The sequence below is a fragment of the Ranitomeya variabilis genome, chromosome 4 (assembly GCF_051348905.1).
Source record: "Ranitomeya variabilis isolate aRanVar5 chromosome 4, aRanVar5.hap1, whole genome shotgun sequence".
Lineage (NCBI taxonomy): Eukaryota > Metazoa > Chordata > Amphibia > Anura > Dendrobatidae > Ranitomeya > Ranitomeya variabilis.
Window position 1 is genome coordinate 85,702,611 of NC_135235.1, and position 21,872 is coordinate 85,724,482.

The window sequence follows — 21,872 nt, forward strand, 5'->3', positions numbered from 1 at the left end:
TTCATCATATGAGCGGCCTTCCATCCATTGTAACAATCTAGTTACCCGCCTTTGAAATAGCTCTAACTTCTTTTTTAAATGTGGAGCCCAAAACTCGATCCCATTTTCTAAATGTAGCCTCACCAGTGATTTATAAAAGATTAACAATACGTTGGAATTGAGGGATTTTATCTCTCTTTTTATATACCCTAAAATTGTGTTTGCTTTTGCATCTGCTGCCTGACATTGAGTACTGCTGCTCAGCTTACTTGTAATCAGAATACCCAAGTCCTTTTCTTGTTCTGTAGTCCCAAGTATAAGTCCACATTTAATGTATATGCAGCAATAGGATTACTCTGTCCTAGGTGCATTACTCTACATTTATCTACATTAAATCTCATTTGCCATGTATTTGCCCATTTAGACATCTTATCCAGATAATTTAGCAATATTGTACTGTCATGGTCAGATTTTAGTATCCTACAAAGTTTGGTGTCATCAGCCAAGACTGACACTTTACTTCCAATCCCACCCACAAGGTTATTAATAAAGAGGTTAAAAAGAAATGTCCTATGTCCCTGCGGTCCCCACTGCCGACTATATCCCATTTAGAGAATGTACCATTTATGACAACTCTTTTTTTCCTTGCTTTCAGCCAATTCCTTACCCATCTGCATGTAGTTTCCCCCAAATCCTTGCTTCTTTAGCTTCAGCATAACTATCCAGCACTTTGTTTCTATCCATTTCTGGGTGATTCTTTATGTATGATCTAAGTCATTGTCCTGCTGGAAGACCCATGAACTAGGATGCAAACCCAACTTTCTGACACTGAGCACTATATTGTGACCAAAAATCCTTTGGTAATTTCATGATGCTTTGAACACAGTCAATGCACCCAGTGCCAGAAACACCAAGAAAAAACATATTTGTACCTCCACCATATTTGAATGTTGGTACTGTGTTATTTTTCTTTGTAGACTTCATTCCATTTTCAGTAAAAATTAGAATGATCCACTTTACCAAAATGCTCTATCTTGGTCTCATCTGTCCACAAAATGCTTTCAGATAAGGACTTTGGGTTACTGCAGTGTAGCTTTGTTATGTCTCGGTCAGCACTATGGTCCTGAGTGGGTCTCCTGAAATAGCTTTTTCCTTTATTCAAGTGTTGATGGATAGATTGCGCTGACACTGATGCACCCTGAGCCTTCAGGGCAACTTGAATTTCTTGGGAACTTGACTGGGGCTTGTTGTCCACCATCCGAACTATACTGCATTGTAACTTTTCATCAATTTTTTTCTGCCGTTCAGGGAAATTAGTTACAGTGCCATTGGTTGTAAACTTCTTGATTATGTTGCACACCATGGACAAAGAAACATCAAAACGTTTGGATATGGACTTTGTAACATTGTGATTGTAGATATTTTTTTTAGCTATTTTGGTTCTCAAGTCCTCAGACAGTTTTCTTCTCCTCTTTCTGTTCTCTATCATTAGTGTAACACACAGACATATAATGTAAAGATTGAGTGAATTTCTCCCCTTTTTAGATGGTTTCAGGTGTTATTTTCATACTGCCCACACTTGTTACTTGCCACAGGTGAGTATGAAATAGAATGCTTGTAACAAAGTTGCTTACCCACATTTTTTGGAAAGGTGCCAATAATTTTGTCCTGCCCTCTTTTGAATTTTTTTGTGTGAAATTATGTCCAATTTCCCTTTTTTTTCTCTGTTGTTTTGTATTGTATTGTACACAATGGAAATAAACAGGTGTACAACAAAACATGTGTAATTGCAATAAATGTCTGGGAGAAATACTTTATTTGAACAAGTTTGAGTGTGCCAGCACTTGCGTGTATTGTGCAAAAGATTTAGGCACTTGTGGAAAAATGCTGCAAAGAATGCTTTTCAAAAGGAAGTGTTGGAAGTTTACATTTACCAAATAGCAAAATGCAAAGCGAATGATCAAAATATATGTTGCACACATGCACACAGTAATTAAAGGAACTCATCAAGTAGGTTTTTCCAGACATCATAGAGAACTAACCAAAGATGTTCTGTGGATGTAGATTAGTGCAAACTGTTCTGTCTGTTTATGTAGCCCCAGGTAGTTACAGTAAATACATAGATGATGTTGAGATCAGGACCTGCAAGTAAAAATGTGCGCATCAGGAAAAATTCTAATTCACTCATTTGCTCAGGTTTTCCTGGAAAATGTGATTTCTGGAGAAGATATTTTCCATGAACTTAATGTCCTTTTTATGGCTTAGAGTCTTACAAAATGTAAGATGTTAAAAATAAAAACCCTCATAACTCACCTTAATGTTCACTTCTTTGTCACCTATCCCGGTCTCATTGCATCTTCTGGTCCACCATCTTGTGCTGAAATTCCCAGGCCTCTCAAACTGAGTCATACCTTCAGACTTTCTGGTGAGGCCCAGGAGCATTCTGTGCATGTGCAAGGTAATTATGTAACTAATGACTAGAGATGAGCAAATTTACTCATGTTGGGCTATCCATACATGTGTCGTGCCTGTCACACAGCCATGAGACATGCAGCTGCGGTGCTGATTAGCTGATCGGCCGGCGCGATGCAGGAAGCCAGGTTCCCTCTGCAGCTTACTCAGCAAGCGCTGTAGCTTGCCGCATAAGAGGGAACCCGAGCAAATTCGCTCATCTCTAGTAATGATAGGAAGATGCTTAGTACCAGCTAAGTGAAAGAGACTTCTGATTTATGAAGCTGCTTATTTTTCCCTTGAAGATTTGAACAATGAAATAATTTTTTCAAATCTGGAACATATCCACTCTTTCAGCGTTTTCTGCAACATTTTCACCCATTCAAATGAATGTGGAAAAATCCATAAAAATTCATTAAAACACACATAAAAATGTTTAAAAAATGTTATACAGTGTGACACTGGATTTTGGTGCAGAAACATCTGCTGCAAATTTCAACGTGTGCACATAGCCTAAGTAGCTAGCAAAGTTGACTGTTCAATGTTATGTTGTTTGAAATGTTCCATCATTTATTGATTTTCTTTGATATTTTATAGCTATTTTATGGGAAAAATCCCACAGAGATATGGTATTTTTCGTGCACGGATAATAATTTTTGCTTTGTCTTTTTTTAATCTAATCATAACCGTAACCAACTGTAAATGTGCTCCATCATTATTTATATTATAAGGGATGTTGTTGATTTACTGTATTACCTATATCTGAACTAAAATTAGGCTCAAATTATAGGTAATTTATTTTATAAAATGCTATTGTATCTATTCAAATGAAAATCAATCTAACAGACACATTACATCTGATGTTTAGCTGTAATGTCATCATCGCAGTGTCCTTGTGAATCAGATGCCTGTCCTATCTCCTTTAGGATGGTGTCCTTCCTTGTTCTCAGAAGAGTAAAACATCAATAATATTTAGATGAATTACAAGAGTAAGAAGAAAATAATCCTTTTCAGAGTACATTAGCTAAGAGTTGAAGAGGTCTTTTTTTAATCTCACTATTTCTGATGAATTGATGACTGATGCTACAGCAATAAGTCATTTTCAGTAAAAAGTACAATAGATTGCCGTTTTCAAAAGTTTTCATTTCTCTAAGATGTTAGTCTCTTTGAAGGTACAGACCTTGTATGATATGGACATCATAGAGGGTGGTGACACCGGAAACATCCCTCTATCATCTATAGAGGACAGGCATCAAGTAAGAGCAGCTCCTGCTCCCGTGCTGACCCACCCCGGTGTTACCTACTTATTTATTCAAATATTTCTTGGAGGAAAAACATTATCACAAAAATATTATACAAAACAACTGTGCCACAAGCTGGGCTTCACAGCAGGACAAATATGGTTGCCTTGGGGTCTTCAGCTCCTGGCTGCCATAACTTATCAGCCCCACCATAATCACATTGTAGGGAATCAATGGAGGCAGAAGTGCATGAGCAATCAGTGAAGTGACTTTTAAATTCTTAAACAGCAGTAATAGGAGATAGCTCTGGTTGCTGCTGTGGCTCTTTATGCAAATTGTTTCTTTAGAGAGGAAGAAGACTTGAACTCTAGAGCCACCTATTGGATGTAGTAATCCTTAAAGACAATATCGAACCTTTAATGAGCCTTGTCACATGACTTAGGATAAAATCCAAACCAGAAACTCAATTTGCAGGCATGTGTTTCAGAATGTTGCCCCTTCTTCTGCAAAGCATGAGATCTGATTTGGCTGTCTGAGAGGCCTCTGACTGAAGTCTAAGGGGTAACCTTTCTCCTTATGAAGAGTAACATGCTTGACAAGTCAGATTAATGAGGCCTACAGGCCGTGCAATGCTCCTCTGTGAAATTAGATTTGCAAATTGTTTTTTTGGACACTAAGAGGACTTGAACTCTGCTACAAACTAAAAATTGCTATAAAAATGTGCTTCAATTTGAGATATACTTTTTACCTTTTTTTAAAGGCTGCTTAATACATAATAGAGATACTGGTTGTTTTTTATGGATCTGTGATGTTTAAGTTTCATATATGTTCTTGATGATTTCAGTTAGATATAAAAGGGAAATTCTGAAAGGTGTTTGAGTTTCTTTGATTTGTGATACTCAGTTAATAAATAATATAAGTCATATATCAATTGCAATGTTTGAATTAGAAGTTGAAAGATATATTAGCTAAAGCCTTTAATGCAATAAAATATTTCATCCTGCTATCTATTTTAAAATCATTGCTCCAAATGAAAAGCTAATATTGTAAATTAAATTATATATGTATTAATTTATAAATGTATCTATCTATCTATCTATCTATCTATCTATCTATCTATCTATCTATCTATCTATCTATCTATCATCTATCACAGTGTAGCAATCAATCAGGTCAAATCAAATTAGATTAGATGCAATCTGTTATTTTGGGAATTAAAATTTTTTTTTTGATCTGTCATAAAAAGACTGTTTTTTCTAATTAGTAAAAAATAACAGAAGCTTTTCTGGAAACGATTACATGAATTATTGTTTTTAACCACATATTCCCCTATAATGAAATGGAAAAGAACCTGTCATATAGTATATTCAATGGATGCAGTTGGATAAAACACGTTAGGTTGGCCGCTGGAGTAATTCAATACTTCAACAAAAATGATAGAATAAAAAAACATAATTGTTAAAGTCTTGGATTACTCCAGCAGTGCAGCCCACCTAACGTGTTTCCTCCAACTGGATCTAGTATTTCTTGGAGGACCTATTCGCCACCCACAGGGCAGCAGCAGCTATATTTCTTCATATCTACATAGAAGTTGTGCCTGTCACAACTCCACCAGGTGAGCACTGACTAAACACTTACCCACTCTCCCTCCACTATTTTCCACATCTAGATTTATTCACAGTATATACAATGTGTCTATCTACAGCCAGGATGGAAAAGAACTGGAGAAGCTTAAAAGTTTGCTATAAAAAGAAATTAGGAAAGTATTGAAACTTTATCCATTGCAGTACTTGATCTTCTACTCTTTCTTTGGTTAGTGGTCCAGTGGGTGTTCTTACTTACTGATTAGCAATTGTAAATCACTGACTAGGACCATCTGCTGGAACCCTAAGCCAGCAATGAATAAAATAAGTTATAATATTTTCCTTAAAAATTATTTATCAATTGACTAAGCTCTGGCTGCTCTATAAAATGTTTTCTACAGATCATATATCATGTTCACCATGGCAGGCTTTCTTTAGGTGAATTTCATTGATAATGACACTTAACTTCCATCATCTGTAGAATTCACAACCCACTCAATGGTTTTCCACCAATCCTTATATTCTACTGTTTGCATGTGACGTCTATAAAATGACTGTGTTCTCATTTCTTTTCTTTCATAATTCCTCTCTGCTTCCTTTGATGACTATGCTTATGACTACAGACTGGCAATATGAGGGTAAGATGTCACAAGCTGGAAGTCTTGAAACATTGCTTGACTGTTATTCATATTCATTCTTCTTATAACATTATTCAAATTCTGCTCACTCACTTCAATTAGATCCTTTTGATCACAATTAAGTTCCAATTATATTTGTTTTTGTTGTGAAGCTTTAATTACAATGTTTCCCTTTTAATCATCTCTTGATGTTATTTTTTGATGTCCTAAATTACCATAATATCCTTCTAGTCCTGAAGGACTTCAACTTCACAACTCTGTTGCCTCAGACTTCAGAGAGAGGCTTAGTAATTGTTTTCAAAAACATTTGATTTACATATAAAGGAACAAAAACTTTTTGAAAATAGGTACAAAGGCTGTGAGTACATCAGTGGCTTTTGGTGTTACATGTGACCAGTTGTATGTTGTGATGTGGTAGATGCTTGTTGTTTGCATTTTTAGGTGCCGGCGTTTCTACATTCAGGCAATATTTTTGCATTTTAAGTAAACCCTAAAAAATCATTTTGTGCAGTCATTGATTTACATTGCTATGTGCAGCCTGGATCTTCCAATATCATCTCTGTTAAAACCGACCATAACAATAACTCTTAATCATTTTGGAAAAATAGTAAATTAATTTCTTTCTTTCCTTTGCTTGTAGATTGCGAGCTAGCCAGATCTGGTCCACCGGCAACTATAGTTGCTATAGATGAAGAAAGCAGGAATGGTAAGCACAATTGAAGAATCTTTTTATTATGTATGTAGATCTTGAGGAAAAAAGTTTATTTTTTAGAGTTGTAAACCTGTTTTAAAATAGCTTATCTGTTGCATCTCAGGTGGCATGAGGTGATGTTTTAACAATTTGCCATGTTTCTTTATTAGAGCTTAAAAATCAGCTAGGTAGGTGGATAGGCAATTACTCAGATTAGGTCATCTAGATTTCTGCCTATTTAGAGTAATCTAGTCAGGATGAATAAATGTGAAGAACTCTCACACATACAGTTCTTCATTACACTGAACTTTGTCTTCTCAGTTGCTTCATGCACAAAGTGCAGCCAATGATGAAGCAAGCTACCTAAACATTGCAAAACGCATATTGGGGACTTTTCCTGGGGTGTACCCTGACATTGTCACACCCATTAGCTTTTGCTCTTGGATATGAAATTTTGACCCATACACTGGGGAAAATAAGTATTTGATATACTGCCAATATTACAAGTTTTCCTACCTACAAAGAATGGAGAGGTCTGTAATTTTTATCGTAGGTACACTTCAACTGTGAGAGACAGAATCATAAAAAAATCCAGAAAATCACATTGTATTATTTTTACATAATTAATTTGCATTTTATTGCATCAAATAAGTATTTGATACAAGAAAAAAACAGAACTTAATATTTGGTACAGAAACATTTGCTTTCAGTTAGAGATCAGATGTTTCAAGTAGTCCTTGACCAAGTTTGAACATACTGCAATAGGGATTTTGACGCACTCATCCACACATATCTTCTCCAGATATTTCAGGTTTCAGGGCTGTCATTGGGCAGCATTGAGTTTCACCTCCCTCCAAAGATTTTCTATTGGGTTCAGGTCTGGAGACTGAATTGGCCACTTCACGACCTTGAAATGCTTCTTACAGAGCCACACATTAGCTGCCCTGGCTGTGTATTTCAGGTCATTGCCATGCTGAAAGACCCAGCCATGACCCATCTTCAGTGCTCTTACTGAGGGAAGGAGGTTGTTGGACAAAATCTTACAATACATGACCCAATCCATACACCCTTCCACCCTTCAATATGGTGTAGTTGTCCTGTCTCCTTTGCAGAAAAGCCCCTCTAAAGAATGATGTTTATCCCACTGTGCTTTGCAGTTGGGAAAGTGTTCTTTGGGTAGAACTCATCCTTCTTCCTCTTCTTCCTTGGTGAGTGGATTTGATACCAAAAACTTCTATTTTGGTCTCCTTTGATGACATAACCTCCAATACCTCCTCTGGATCATCCAGATAGCCATTGGCAAAGTTAAAACAGTCCTGGACATGTGGTGGTGTGAGCAGGGGGACCTTACATGCCCTGCAGGATTTTAATCCATGATGGCGTAGTGTGTTACTAATGGTGATGTTTGAGACTGTGGTGCCAGATCTCTTCAGGTTATTGACCAGATCCTCACATGTAGTTCTGGGCTGATTCTTGACCTTTCTCAGAATCATCCTAACCCCACAAGGCGAAATCTTGCATGGAGCCCCAGACCAAAGAAGATTGACCATCATTTTGTGTTTCTTCTATTTTTTTAAAATAATTTTGCCAACAGTTACTGCCTTCTCATCAAGGTGCTTGCCTATTGTCCTGTAGCCCAACCAAGCCTTGTGTAGGTCTACAATTTGGTCCCTGATGTCCTTATACAGCTCTTTGGTCTTGGCCATGATGGAGAGGTTGGCGTGTGATTTATTGAGTGTGTAGACAGGTGTCTTCTATACAGGTAATGAGTTTAAATAGTTGCAATTAATACAGGTAATGAGTACAGAGCAGGAGAGATTTTTAAAGAAAAACTAACAGGTCAGTGAGAACCACAATTTTTGCTGGTTAGTAGATGATCAAATACTTATTTCATGCAATAAAATGCAACTTAATTATTTTAAAATCATACAATGTGATTTTCTGATTTTTATTTATAGATTTTGTTTCTCACAGTTGAAGTGGTACACTTGATACTATGTACTATGTACTATGATAAAAAATTACAGACATCTCCATACTTTGTAGGTGGAAAAACTTGTATTGCAATAGTGAAATTAGTATAAAAAACATAAATTTTAAATTTAAAATATAAAAAAATGCCACCTATAAAAATAGAAGACAAGACACTAAATCTTAGATACAAGTCACTCTCTTAGATCACCAGTCCTCTGCAGAACTAGACAAAGTATGGAGAGACCCATGTTTCATTATGCACCTAGCACTTTAGAAACCCTATGCCTGAATATGTCAGTCCCCCGAAGAGTTACTTGGATGAAACAAATCAGGATGTGCAACAAGGGAGAGTTCAGGACTTCCATTACAGGGTTAGTTGTAGACTGCCTTTGTCAGGGTGGGAGTATTTGGAGTAACCTCTAGCTTGAACCACTATAGGAACCAATAGGAGAAGTCGATACCCCATTTCTTTTCCCCATCAGGATTAAACCAGGACAAAATAAATCCATACCTGGAAGAAAAACACAGAATGGGTGAGAAGACTCCAATTTATTTCTATTCCTTTCTGTGTCTTGATGTACCATATGAACTTTATATTGACTTTATGACATGGTTTGATGCATTCATTCCTTCCTTGTCAAGTCAGTTTTGGTCTTACCACTGTCATTACCTGACCCAAGATAATAGGAAAATCAGCTCAGTTTACAAAGAAGAGGGATTCATAATCTATTGTCCTATGAACTCATGTGCAATGAGATAGTTTGACTCTTGGAGGTGTGTTAACCATTGAACAGTTTCTAACTAATTGTCGGTTAGCATCTAACCCACCTCATGACACAAACCCTTTATTGTTTCTGATCTCCACATTGCAGGGAAGATCAGATCATGTTTTTAACCTTATTTTAAAATGGAAGACATACCTTCAGACTGTAACAAAATGGGACTTGTATCTAATATTTAGTGGGTTGTCTTCCTTTTTATAGGTGATATTTGCTGTTTTATACTTTTAATTATTAAAAGTTATGATTTATATACTACACTCACACTTGCTATCCATGGTTTAAGGACGTGAGATTATCTGTAATACTGGTTTTGATATTTGATATTTGATATATTTGATATTTGTCCTGATATTTCTGGTACCAGAGATGTCAGTGTCCGTGTGTCTGTCTGTGTAATACTTGCTGCACACATGTGGCAACCATGTGCCACCCATGTGCTGCCTCAGTACCACACAAACCAGCGCCTGAGAAGAAGAGGTACAGTTAGTGCTATTCCCTGGTGCTAGGTGCTGAAGACAGTTCTCATTATTCTCCCCTGCTCTGCCAGTGATCAGCACAAACAGGCGAGGATGATGGAAGTTACATTCAACTGATAAATAGAGATGGCAGGTAGCGGTTGATGGGACTATTACTCCCATCAGCCTACACCTGCTGCCACTAATAACAGTGACAGCAGGAGCAGCTAATGGGAGTATTCATCACCCGCCTCCTGCACTATAAATAAATTAAAAAAATGGCATGGGTTCACCTGTATTTTCTATAACCAGCCATGCAAAACTCACAGCTGGGGGCTGTAGCCCTCAGCTGTCAGCTTCAGCAAGGCTGATTATAGAAAATTCTGGGGAACCCATGACATTTTTTTAATTTATTTATAGTGCAGGTGGCGGGTTATAAATACTCCCTTCAACTGACCCATGCTGTCACTCTTATTAGTGGCAGCAGGTGTAGGCTGATGGGAGTATTAGTCCCATCAGCCACTTCTGCTTTCACTGTTATTAGCAGCAGCAGGTGTAGGCTGATGGAAGTAGTAGTCCCATCACTACTCTCACTATTATCAGTTGAATATAACTCATCATTCTACCCTTCTCACGCTGATCACTGGCAGAGCAGGGGAGAATGATGAGAGCAGTCTTCAGCACCTGGCACCGGAGAACAGCACTAACTGTTCTGCTGCTTCTCAGGCACCGGTACGTGTCACATGAATGATATCTCTGTGTGTCATTTGTGTGTGTCATTTGTGTGCACGTGTGTGGAACATTTTGCATCCCATTCTGCTGGTAAAATATGGACATGTCAACGTATTTTGCCCACAGACACATGATCTGTGGAAACACACTGACGTGCACAGACCCATTCACTTGAATGGGTCTACATGTGCATGTGTGTCAGGTATCTGTTTGCAGTACATTAGGTGGAAAAACTTGCAAAATCAGCAGTGTATCAAATACTTATTTTCCCCACTGTATGTTAACCATTTGCTATTGCAATCTGAAGCACGTATGGTCATTATGACCATTATGTCCGGCATATGGTTTGCACATGTCTGCTAAAAGAGATTACCATCTGTCATTTGTATATTATATGTATGTAGCACATTTTGATTGATTGCACTATGTAATAAAACATTGTCTATTTAGACCATTTGGCTCTTTTTATATGTATATTATTTTGACTGTGTAAATTCATGTGGCCCACCTTATTGTGCTGCTTTTTCTCTGTTTTGAATGGTTTTTATGTACATCACTTGGTAATCTATAACATTTAATACAATTTGATTATGAGCATTAACTCCTTGTGTTCTCCTATTGCTGATATTTTGCTGGAGTTACTTTGAGACATTTTTTGCTATAGATAGATAGATAGATAGATAGATAGATAGATAGATAGATAGATAGATAGATAGATAGATAGATAGATTTATGCAGAGGCGGACGTATCATTGGCCCAACCTGTGCAGGTGCACATGAGCCCAAGATACACGGGAGCCAATTTGCACCTCCAAAGAAGGTGGTATTTTGCACTACGATGAGTTATAAAAACTGCACAGGGCTCATATGCTGTTCTTACAGAGGAGTCCTTTTCGGTCTGTGTCCGCCAGTGGATAGATAGATAAGCATTAAGTATGCAGCTTAAAAGAAATTCAGCATCAAATTGACCATAACATTGAAGAAGAAGGTTGGTTCTTTTTTTAAATTTCTTTCTGATTTTTATTTTAGCAATATTGTTTTAATTCTTATTAGGTTGAGAAGTGTATGTAAATATTATATTGTGCCTTCATTTTTGAATGGGTGGAAAGCAATGATTTCTACTTCTGGAAAGTTGGTTACTATTTATAAAAATCAACATGTTTAATGTGATGATATCTGTTTTTGTCATTGTTGGTGAAATATTTGTATGGAAACCGAAATGATAGGTTACAATGTGTTTATTTTTAATCGATAAAATATGTATTGCAGCAGCTGCAGTTTAAAAAAATATACTGCATCCACAAGATGATTACAAATAAGGGTTGGAATGAGCAACTGGATAAAAACTCAGAACTACAACATTCTTAATAATTTATAAACTGGTCATAGACGCAATACCAGCTCACAGATCATCTATTACTAATACAAATATCAAGGTTTATTAGCCCTGTCTACAGCTAGCTGTATAAAGAAAGAATTTTCCTTAAATTCACAACCATTTAAGAGAATAGAAAGGCCCCGATTAATTAATTGATGATGCAGGAAATGATAGTGCAAGAATAGGAATTGATAAATTAATTGAAGTAAATCTGTCAGCAGGTTTTTGCTATGTAATCAGAATAAAGCATGATGTAGAGGTTGAGACATGGACTTCACTAATGTGTCAATATCAGGCTGTGTGCTAATGCTTATTTATTTTGAAGGTTTTATCACCTGTTGATACTCATTGTCTGGACAACAGCAGCTGCAGCAGTACATACATGCTAGTCTGACTCCGCCCCATTCTGTGTTTAGCAGCTCACTGTCTATTGAAATTGTAAACACAGAGCCTGGTGTGGGCGGGGTTAGCCATCTGAGCTCTGCTGCATTGCTAAATCTAAGAACTATGGTTGTGTCAGAGCTACTACATCCAGTAAACTAAGTGATACATCATTGGATTGAGGGTTTCTTTGCTTAGATCATGCTGCTCTCAGATGAGGTAACAAAAACCTGCTGATGGAGCCCCTTTAAAAGGCGCATACCACTTAATAAATTCATCATATCTTATCACTTGCATGCATCATGAACTTGAGAAACATTTATGGCATAAGGTATTCTGGAATTTTTTATGAACCTGTCAGGTGGGCATTGCCAAGCCTTGCCCGAGCTCCTCCCCAGTTCCACCTGTTTGGACAGAGCTGGTGAAAGTTGCAAAATTTTGAATTCAGGTGTAAACACCTTCATTAATCAGTGCCAAAGTCTCTTTAATGAGTTTCTCCATGTCAGGTGTCTCTTAAATATCATAGATATACAACTTTTCATTCTGGAGCAGTTATGACTCTAACATCATTTTTACATGTCCACAATCTCAAGATGATATTTCTACCTATCGGATAGAATTTCATATGTATGGCCAGTCTCACCTTTGTGGTCTCACCTACAATTAACTCTAACCAACCTATAAGACTGTGCCATATGATAGATAGTTAGAGAGGTACATACAACAAGAACATTGTGTATGCAGTGCAAAGGAAATCCAGCATCAAATTGACCATAACAGTTAAGAAGGTTGATTTTTTTTTTATTTTTATTGCAAGCAAATAATGTGAAAATCTTTTGTCATTGACTTATTCTTTTATTAATACATCAGTGTAGACACAGAGTGCCTCTGCCAAATCTTTTCTGGTGTCCTAGAAGTTCATCACAATATCACTCGGGTTTTACTTAGGAAATATATGTTTGGTTGAAGAGCAACAAAAAAAATACTGTTAATTTATTTTGAATTTTCTTTTTGGTATGGCTCCAAAATGTTGACCTACATATAATTGAAAAGTCAAAGCTAGAAAAAGTGTCACTTGGTTGCAATATATTATGTGCTGCAATAGGCAATATTGTGTTACTACTGTATATCATATGTTCTACAGATGCCGTAACACTGATTATTTCTCAGATTTAGATGGTTTGTTTGGCATTGAGTGAAATTACATTTTCAAGGTTATGTATTCCGATATGAAGGTGCTCAGGTTCTTGAGATATTTGGAAGAAGATGGATTAATGAACAGAGAGTAAAAAAGGAATAACATATGGAAGCCGAGCCATAGGCTATTTTTTTATATAGTGGTATTTTCTTCCTACTGTTGAGAACATAACCCACACTATGATTGTTCCAATTATGTTGACATGTAATAAACAAGTGATGATGAAAAGGAACTTAATTTAAACAATTTTGACAATTGACACGTGTTTTATTAGTTGTTAAAAGAATCAGCTTCTGGTTTCTTCATATTTTTTTAAAGCAGATTTGTCACCAGATTTTGCAATACAAACCGCTTACTTTTATAAATAGATCTCGCAGACCTGATGAGGCTGGTGTACTTTAAGCATCTACAGTGGGGGGGAAATAAGTATTTGATCTCTTGCTGATTTTCTAAGTTTGCCCACTGACAAAGACATGAACAGTCTATAGTTTTAAGGGTAGGTTAATTTTGACATTGAGAGATAGAATATCAAAAATAAAATCCAGAAAATCACATTGTATAAATTATATAAATTTATTTGCATTTTGCAGAGAGAAATAAGTATTTGATCCCTATGGCAAACAAGACTTAATACTTGGTGGCAAAATCCTTGTTGGCAAGCACAGCAGATGTTCTTTGTAGTTAATGATGAGGTTTGTGCACATGTCCGAAGGAATTTTGGTCCACTCATCTTTGCAGATCATTTCTAACTCATTAAGATTTTGAGGCTGTCACTTGGCAACTTGGAGATTAAACTCCCTCAATAAGTTTCTATGGAATTAAGGTCTGGAGACTGACTTGGCCACTCAATGACCTTAATGTACTTATTTTTGAGCCTCTCCTTTTTTGCCTTAACTGTATGTTTTGGGTCATTGTCTTGCTGGAAAACCCACCCACAACCCATTTTTAATGTCCTGGTGGAGGGAAGGAAGTTGTCACTCAGGATTTTACGTTACATGACCCCATCCATTCTCCCATTGACGCGGTCAAGTAGTCCTGTGCTTTTAGCAGAGAAACACTCCCAAAACATAATGTTTCCACCTCCATGCTTTACAGTGTGGACAGTGTTCTTTGGGTCATAGGCAGCATTTCTCTTCCTCCAAACATGGCGAGTTGAGATAATGCCAAAGTCCTCAATTTTGTCTCATCTGACCACAGCACCTCCTCTCAATCACTCAAAGAATCATCCAGATGTTCATTGGAAAACTTCAGATGCGCCTGCACATGTGCATTCTTGAGCAGGGGCACCTTGTGGGCACTGCATGATTTTAAGCCTTTACGGCATAATGTGTTAGCAATAGTTTTCTTGGTGACTGTGGTCCCAGCTGTCCCTGACATCCTTATAAAGCTATTTGGTCTTGCTCATGTTGTAGAGGTTACGTGGATGTTTGGGGTAGAGCAAACTTTAATCCCAAGTTCAGTTTGGATACCAAAACGGTACCCGAACTTTAACTAAAACCCCAATGATGTCTATGGGTACCCAAATTTAGGTGCTGTAAAATGGTCGTAGTAAGGGATAAGAAGCTGCAAAAGTCTCTCTCTCTTTTTCTCTCGTCTCAGCATCTGAACTCCGAACACTAAAATGGACTTCTGGGAGAAGTTCTTGTTCAGAATTCAGAACTGGACACTGAATGTCCAGTACGAACCCCGAACTTTACAGTTCAGGTTCACTCTTGTCTAATCATTATGTAAATCATAACTTGCATTCTGACCATGCTAGTACCAGAAGAGTGGAGCACTTCTTGTCCTGGCATGTCAGCATCGGCAAAGAGTTAAGAGGAGAATTTAACAAGTTAGCAGAAGGCCAGCACGGAGCTGTGGCAGCAAAGACAATCGAGGAGCTAGGTGAGTGTCATGAAGGTGGACATATATATATATATATATATATATATATATATATATATATATATATATAATATATATAGTATATATATGTGGTAGTACCATATGTGAGACAGCGCTCCCTGAGTGCATTGGGGGACACTCGCTTGGTAATGGGTTTAAAGCACATAGGAACATTTTCTCACATAATCAGTCTATTTGGTTTTTTAACTCCGCATAAACCACATAACATAAAATCCATTTCATTACATCCACGAACATATCATGAGCACCAGTCTTTTCATGTAGCAGATAAACCTCTCTGCCTTATATTACAACCCCCCTTGTCTGGGGTCACTTTCCAGGAGCTCCGCTCCTCAAGCTGACTTCTTGTCAGTCCTTTCTTTGCAAACAGCGAAGCCGTCCCAGGCTCTGCAGGTTCATGGTCTCACCAGGTGCTATTCAGGAAGTCTGTCCATTGCTAAGACCTTCCAACACCGACCTTGAGTCCATGGCCTCACCATGTGCTTCCAGGAATCCAGCCCATTCCAGGATATTCCAACACTGACCATAAGGAGTTCACATTCTGACCATTCAGGTCCACACACTCTGAACCATGTGACCAAACCCTGGTCACATTATGTAGCTGTAACCACCCCCATAGGTGGGGTGTGTGTGTGTGGTTAGTCAGACCCACCCAGCTCTCCAACTAACCCTGCAAGCCTCCCTTTTAAACTATGCAAATACTTGTGAGATTATAGGTCCCAGAACAACATTACTGGCTTACAGCGCAGACTCCCTCTGCGACACATACCAGTCATTTACGATCATGCCGGACACTGTTTCATTATCACCACTACAGATACACCTCCATGCGTATCCTGAGGAGCACATACAGTGCCCCCTGGCTGTTAATTGGGTCACTGCATCACACATATTAACTGAATTTCACTGATTTGCCTCAGATTCAGCTCTTGCTGCTGTCAATCTTTGCTATGCTACATTTTACATAACATTTAGAAAGCTCTAGTTTTCTACCCACACAGGTAAACATAATTCTACTAAATCAAACATTGCATCAAATACATTATCACTTTACAGTTGATAGACATAACTGTCATTAAATGTCATCTAATGTACAAACTGTAATTACAGACTTAGACATCCCTGGCTGATTCAGGTACAATGTGAAATGACAGCAGTTTTAACCTATACAAGTTCTAATGCGAAATTACAAAAGTCAATAGTTAAAGAAAATGAGAACAATCACCTTCATTCAGTTACATTTATCGTCACAATTTAGCAGAATGATATGATAAGGGCACTGCATACAAAAGTGTGATATTAGATTTAACAATCAGAGATTGCAGTTGTTACATCAATAATATGTACTGAGAATTACCTCAAAATTAGACCAAAGCTGGAATGTAAATACTGTGTAACATGTCATCTGAGGTTATACTATATGGAGCTGACAGCTAATGTACTGTATCTTTTCCGACTTTCCTATAAACAAAATAGCACAGTTCAGCCGAATATATTTGTGTGGTGAATAGATAAAACTCTTTTGACAGTAGTTTATTCTCCTTGAAAAAAGGACAAAACAAGAACAAAACTTAAAATTTCAACTTGATATTATTCTATCCCAAGATAATCTGTCGAGAGGGTATAGAGGACCCTTTATACATCATATGGTCACCCAGTTCTGCGGTATGTCGCAGATTATGCTGGTTTTCATCTGTATGGAGGTGTTTAGCCACTGTTTGAGAAAAAGAAATGTTTGCCACACTTTACACAGTATTTGGGACAAATTGTGGAAGAACCTAATGCACTGTATGGAGGACCCTGTTGTTGACACATACATCATTAGGCAACACATCCTTACTTTCACTTTACAAATAAAGAAAAGGTTTGATCTCATTATTTCTTAAAAAAAATTATATAACTTTATTTTAACTAAAGGTAGGTACTTTTTTTATTTAAATTCACCAGATTTGCCAAATGTTTCATGGAAATGTCATTTTTGCTGGATTAATTAACTGTGAATTGGTAGTACTCCAAAGTCTTCAATTAACATAAAAATGTGCAGTATATGACACTATTCTCTTTTTTTCCTATGCTAATCTTCCTCACTGTGGTGCCGTCTCACACTCTCTGTGCAGTGTCTTCAATATGTCAAATATATTTATGTCTTTTTCTAAATATTACTATGGCTAAACTGTGAGCTGCGACATTTTCACTATCTAGATTCACCACATTGTGGTGTCTGCATTCTGTGCTTTTGCTTTTATACAGGCTGATAGTCACTCATCATTGCCTGTGCTAGACACAAGTAGTAGTACAATTTAGTAAAATGGTTAATTATGATCCCCTTTCCAACGTTGAGTGTAATAATATGCCCATGTCAGAATCCCTCCCTTTGAGATGGGCTTTGGCCCTAAGCCCACATCTTTCCTGGAACATGTCAGCTGTTTTGAACAGCTGACATGTGCCACTAACAGCTTCAGGTGGAATCACAATCCACCTGGGGCTGTTAATGCCACTGTCAATCTCTGAAAGCAGAATTTAACTCGCGTGTCATGTCGGACACTGTTCAGACCAGGTCGTCTGACAGACAGCGGTAATTCCGCGTTTGACCACTGTTTGCTCATTGGCGTCGGCTAGTTTTCGTCTGGCTGCTCCGGGGTTAATTTATCTGATCCTCGGATTGGAAGCTGGGCCATGCCCATTTCCTTTAAATGGTTCTCCTGATCTTTGGGCGTCGCCGATTATAGCTTCTGTCTTATCTGTAGTTATCTCGGTCCGGAGTGGAGAGCTGGTTGTTGGAGAATCGTTGCTGGTGGTGTATTTTCCTTGTCTTATTTACTCCTTCCTATATTTGTATTTATTTTGCCCTGCACCGTTATAGTGTATTCCTGATTGACTGCAGCGTGGTGTATATTTTCCTTTATCCTTGTTTGTTATAACTGTGGGTATTGGTCTATTGCATTCACTGGGTGGTGGGCGGTGGTATTCAGTCTAGGGCTGAATCAGGAGTCAGGGTGAGGGTGGAGGCCTGAACATGCACACCTTCAGTGTAAACTTCAGGTAGAGGGTCAGACAGGGTTTCCCTAGTCTGAGGGAAATTGCAGGGGCCCGGGTTATTAGCTCTCGCCCTCCTTGTATCCCCGTGACATTATAATCGGCCCAACAAAAAAAAAAAAGGGTTCCTTTTTTTTCTTCTCTGTGTTTTGTCATGGATCCCATGACTTCCATAACCCGCCAGTTGGAGGCGCTGTCCCTACAGGTCACTGAGTTGAGGGGAGCAGTGCAGCAACAGGGACTAGCAGTATCTAATATACAGGCTGGAGCGACAGGAGGTGTTAATGAGCCCAAGTTTCCTTTGCCTGAAAAATTTGCTGGGGAACGCAGTAAATTTGTTTCTTTTCGTGAAGCTTGTAAACTGTATTTCCGTATGCGCCCGATCTCCTCTGGTAATGAGGCTCAACGTGTGGGCCTGGTGTTGTCATTATTAAGCGGGGATCCCCAAGCATGGGCATTTTCGTTGCCATCTGATTCTGCTGCATTTAACTCAGTGGAGGGTTTCTTTTCTGCTCTAGGACACATTTACAATGATCCAGACAGAATGGCTCTAGCAGAATCTAAGTTATGCACTATTTGCCAGGGGGAGCGTGTTGCAGAGGATTACTGTTCTGAATTTCGCCGCTGGGTGGTTGACACTCAGTGGAATGAGCCAGCATTGCGGAGTCACTTTGTTCATGGAGTTTCTAATAGGGTTAAAAAAGCCCTCCTGATGTACGAGACTCCTGCTTCACTAGATTCCGCTATGAGTCTTGTTGTCCACATTGATCGCCGTTTGCGTCAGGGGAATCATGAGACGCCGCCTGTGGGTGAAGGTTTAGGTTCACGTGAGGTTGCTGCAGGTGAGCCCACGGAATCTATGCAAATCGCAGGGGTGTCACATGTTAAGAATCTTACCCCTGTACTCAGGAAGCAGGGAGCCTGTTTTTTCTGCAGTAAAACTGGTCATTTTATTAATATCTGTCCTCTGCTGTTAAAGAAAAATGCAACGGCAGAAAACTTCTGAGCTCAGAGGGTGTGGAGGAGTGCAGTCTGAGCTTATGTATATCCTCCATGATGATTTCTCAGTGCATGCTCCCTGCCCAAGTTGTTGTCGCTGGCAGAGAGATACCAATCACTATTTTTGTGGATAGTGGTTCCGCCACAAATCTCATTGATGAGGAGTTTGTGCGCACTGCTGGTTTTAAGATTGAAAAACTGCCTCATCCTATCGGTGTGGTCACCATCAATTCTGCTCCTCTTCCACAGGGGGAGATTACTGAGTTCGTGGCTGAGGTTAAACTCCACATTGGGGTTCTTCATTTTGAGCAGGTCACATGTAAGGTGCTCAAGAGTCTTCACGCACAATTGGTTCTGGGTTTTCCATGGTTGTCTACACACAATCCGGTGATTGACTGGAAAACTCAGGACATAATCCAGTGGAGTGATTTCTGTCAGGAGAATTGCCTGGCCACATGTGTGTCCGCTGTGACTTCAAGCGTTCCTGAGTCACTTCAGGATTATGCGGATGTGTTCTCTGAGAAGGGTTGTTCAGAGTTGCCGCCACACCGCTCCTATGACTGTTCGATCAGGTTTAAACCAGCGGCCAAGTTGCCTAAAGCAAGGATGTTCAACATCTCCGGTCAGGAGAGACAAGCACTCAAGGATTACATTTCTGAAAGTTTGAGCAAAGGGCACATCAGGCCGTCATCCTCGCCGGTGGCAGCAGGGTTCTTCTTCGTGAAGAAGAAAGATGGCGGATTACGCCCGTGTTTGGATTTCAGGGAGTTGAACCAGATTACGGTTCGTGATCCATACCCTATGCCACTGACACCTGACTTGTTCAACCAGGTGGCAGGTGCTAAGTGGTTTACCAAGCTTGACCTCAGGGGGGCGTACAACCTCATAAGAGTCCGTCAAGGTGATGAGTGGAAGACGGCTTTTAATACCCCTGAGGGTCATTTTGAAAATTTGGTGATGCCTTTTGGGTTAACTAACGCACCTGCAGTGTTCCAACATTTCATCAATTATGTGTTCTCGCATGTTTTGGGGAAATTCGATATCGTGTACCTAGATGACATCCTCATATATTCTTGCGACCATGATGCTCATTTAGATCATGTCAGGCAGGTGTTACAGCTTCTCAGAGAGAATAAGCTGTATGCTAAACTTGAAAAATGTGTATTTTTTGCTCAAGAGTTGCCGTTATTGGGTTATATTGTGTCTGCTTCTGGTTTTAAAATGGACGCCGCTAAGGTGCAAGCGGTGCTGCATTGGGAATGTCCTGATAACCTGAAAGCACTTCAGCGGTTCCTTGGGTTTTCTAACTACTATAAGAAATTTATCAAGGATTTTTCTATCATTGCTAAACCGCTAACTGACATGACTAAAAAGGGTACCAATTTCTCCGTTTGGCCTGAGGCTGCTGTTCGCGCATTTGAATTTCTCAAGAACAGTTTTGTTTCAGCCCCCATTCTTGTGCAGCCAGACGTATCTAAACCCTTTGTCGTGGAAGTCGATGCGTCTGAGGTTGGTGTGGGGGCGGTACTATCTCAAGACTCATCCTTGAGTGGTTTGCGTCCGTGCACCTATTTCTCCAAAAAACTGTCTTCCGCTGAATGTAACTATGATATTGGCAACAGGGAGTTGTTGGCTATTAAGTTGGCCTTTGAGGAATGGCGACACTTCTTGGAGGGGTCGGTACATCAGGTCACTGTTATTACCGACCATAAGTATCTGCTGTATTTGGAGTCTGCCAAGCGTCTGTCTCCCAGGCAGGCTCGCTGGACATTGTTTTTCACGCGGTTCAACTTTGTTGTCACTTACAGACCAGGGTCTAAAAACACTAAGGCGGATGCTCTGTCCAGGTGTTTTCCGGGGGGGGAGTACCTCGGGAAGACCCAGTACCCATTCTCCAAAAGGTTGTTGTGGTTTCAGCCCTCACTACCGAGGTTGAGGCTGAGATTGCCGAGGCTCAGGAGGAGGTACCATCGGAGCTTCCCATCAACAAATCTTTTGTACCGCTTCATCTCCGCCTAAAGGTGTTGGCGGAGCATCATGATACTGTCCTGGCTGGCCACCCAGGGGTTAGAGGTACTTTGGAGTTAGTGTCACGTTGGTTTTGGTGGCCCAAAATCCGACAGGACGTGGTCTCATATGTGTCAGCTTGCACCACGTGCGCTAGGGCGAAGACGCCCCGTTCCCGTCCTGTTGGCACACTACTTCCTCTGGAGGTACCTAGTAAGCCATGGACGTAAATCTCCATGGATTTCATCATGGATTTGCCTCCCTCAGCTGGGAACACGGTCATTTTGGTGATTGTGGATCAGTTTTCAAAAATGTTGCACTTTGTGTCTTTGCCTTCTTTACCTAATGCTAAGACTCTTGCTCAGGTGTTTGTGCAGGAGGTGGTCAGGCTTCATGGAGTTCCGTCTGACATCGTGTCAGATAGGGGTACTCAGTTTGTAGC

The 21,872-nt window shown here is 39.2% G+C and overlaps 1 protein-coding gene across 2 annotated transcripts in view; it reads left to right on the forward strand.

Annotated features, from left to right (window-relative positions):
• PCDH15 (protocadherin related 15) overlaps positions 1–21,872 on the forward strand; it is a 2,374,726-nt gene that overhangs the window by 431,323 nt on the left and 1,921,531 nt on the right. Inside the window, exons 3-4 of one of the 2 annotated variants that reach the window (XM_077258871.1) lie at positions 5,878–5,892; positions 6,533–6,598. In XM_077258871.1, the coding sequence (XP_077114986.1) occupies positions 5,878–5,892; positions 6,533–6,598 (81 nt within the window). The remainder of the gene's footprint in view (positions 1–5,877; positions 5,893–6,532; positions 6,599–21,872) is intronic. The other variant, XM_077258870.1, reaches the window with a different exon arrangement.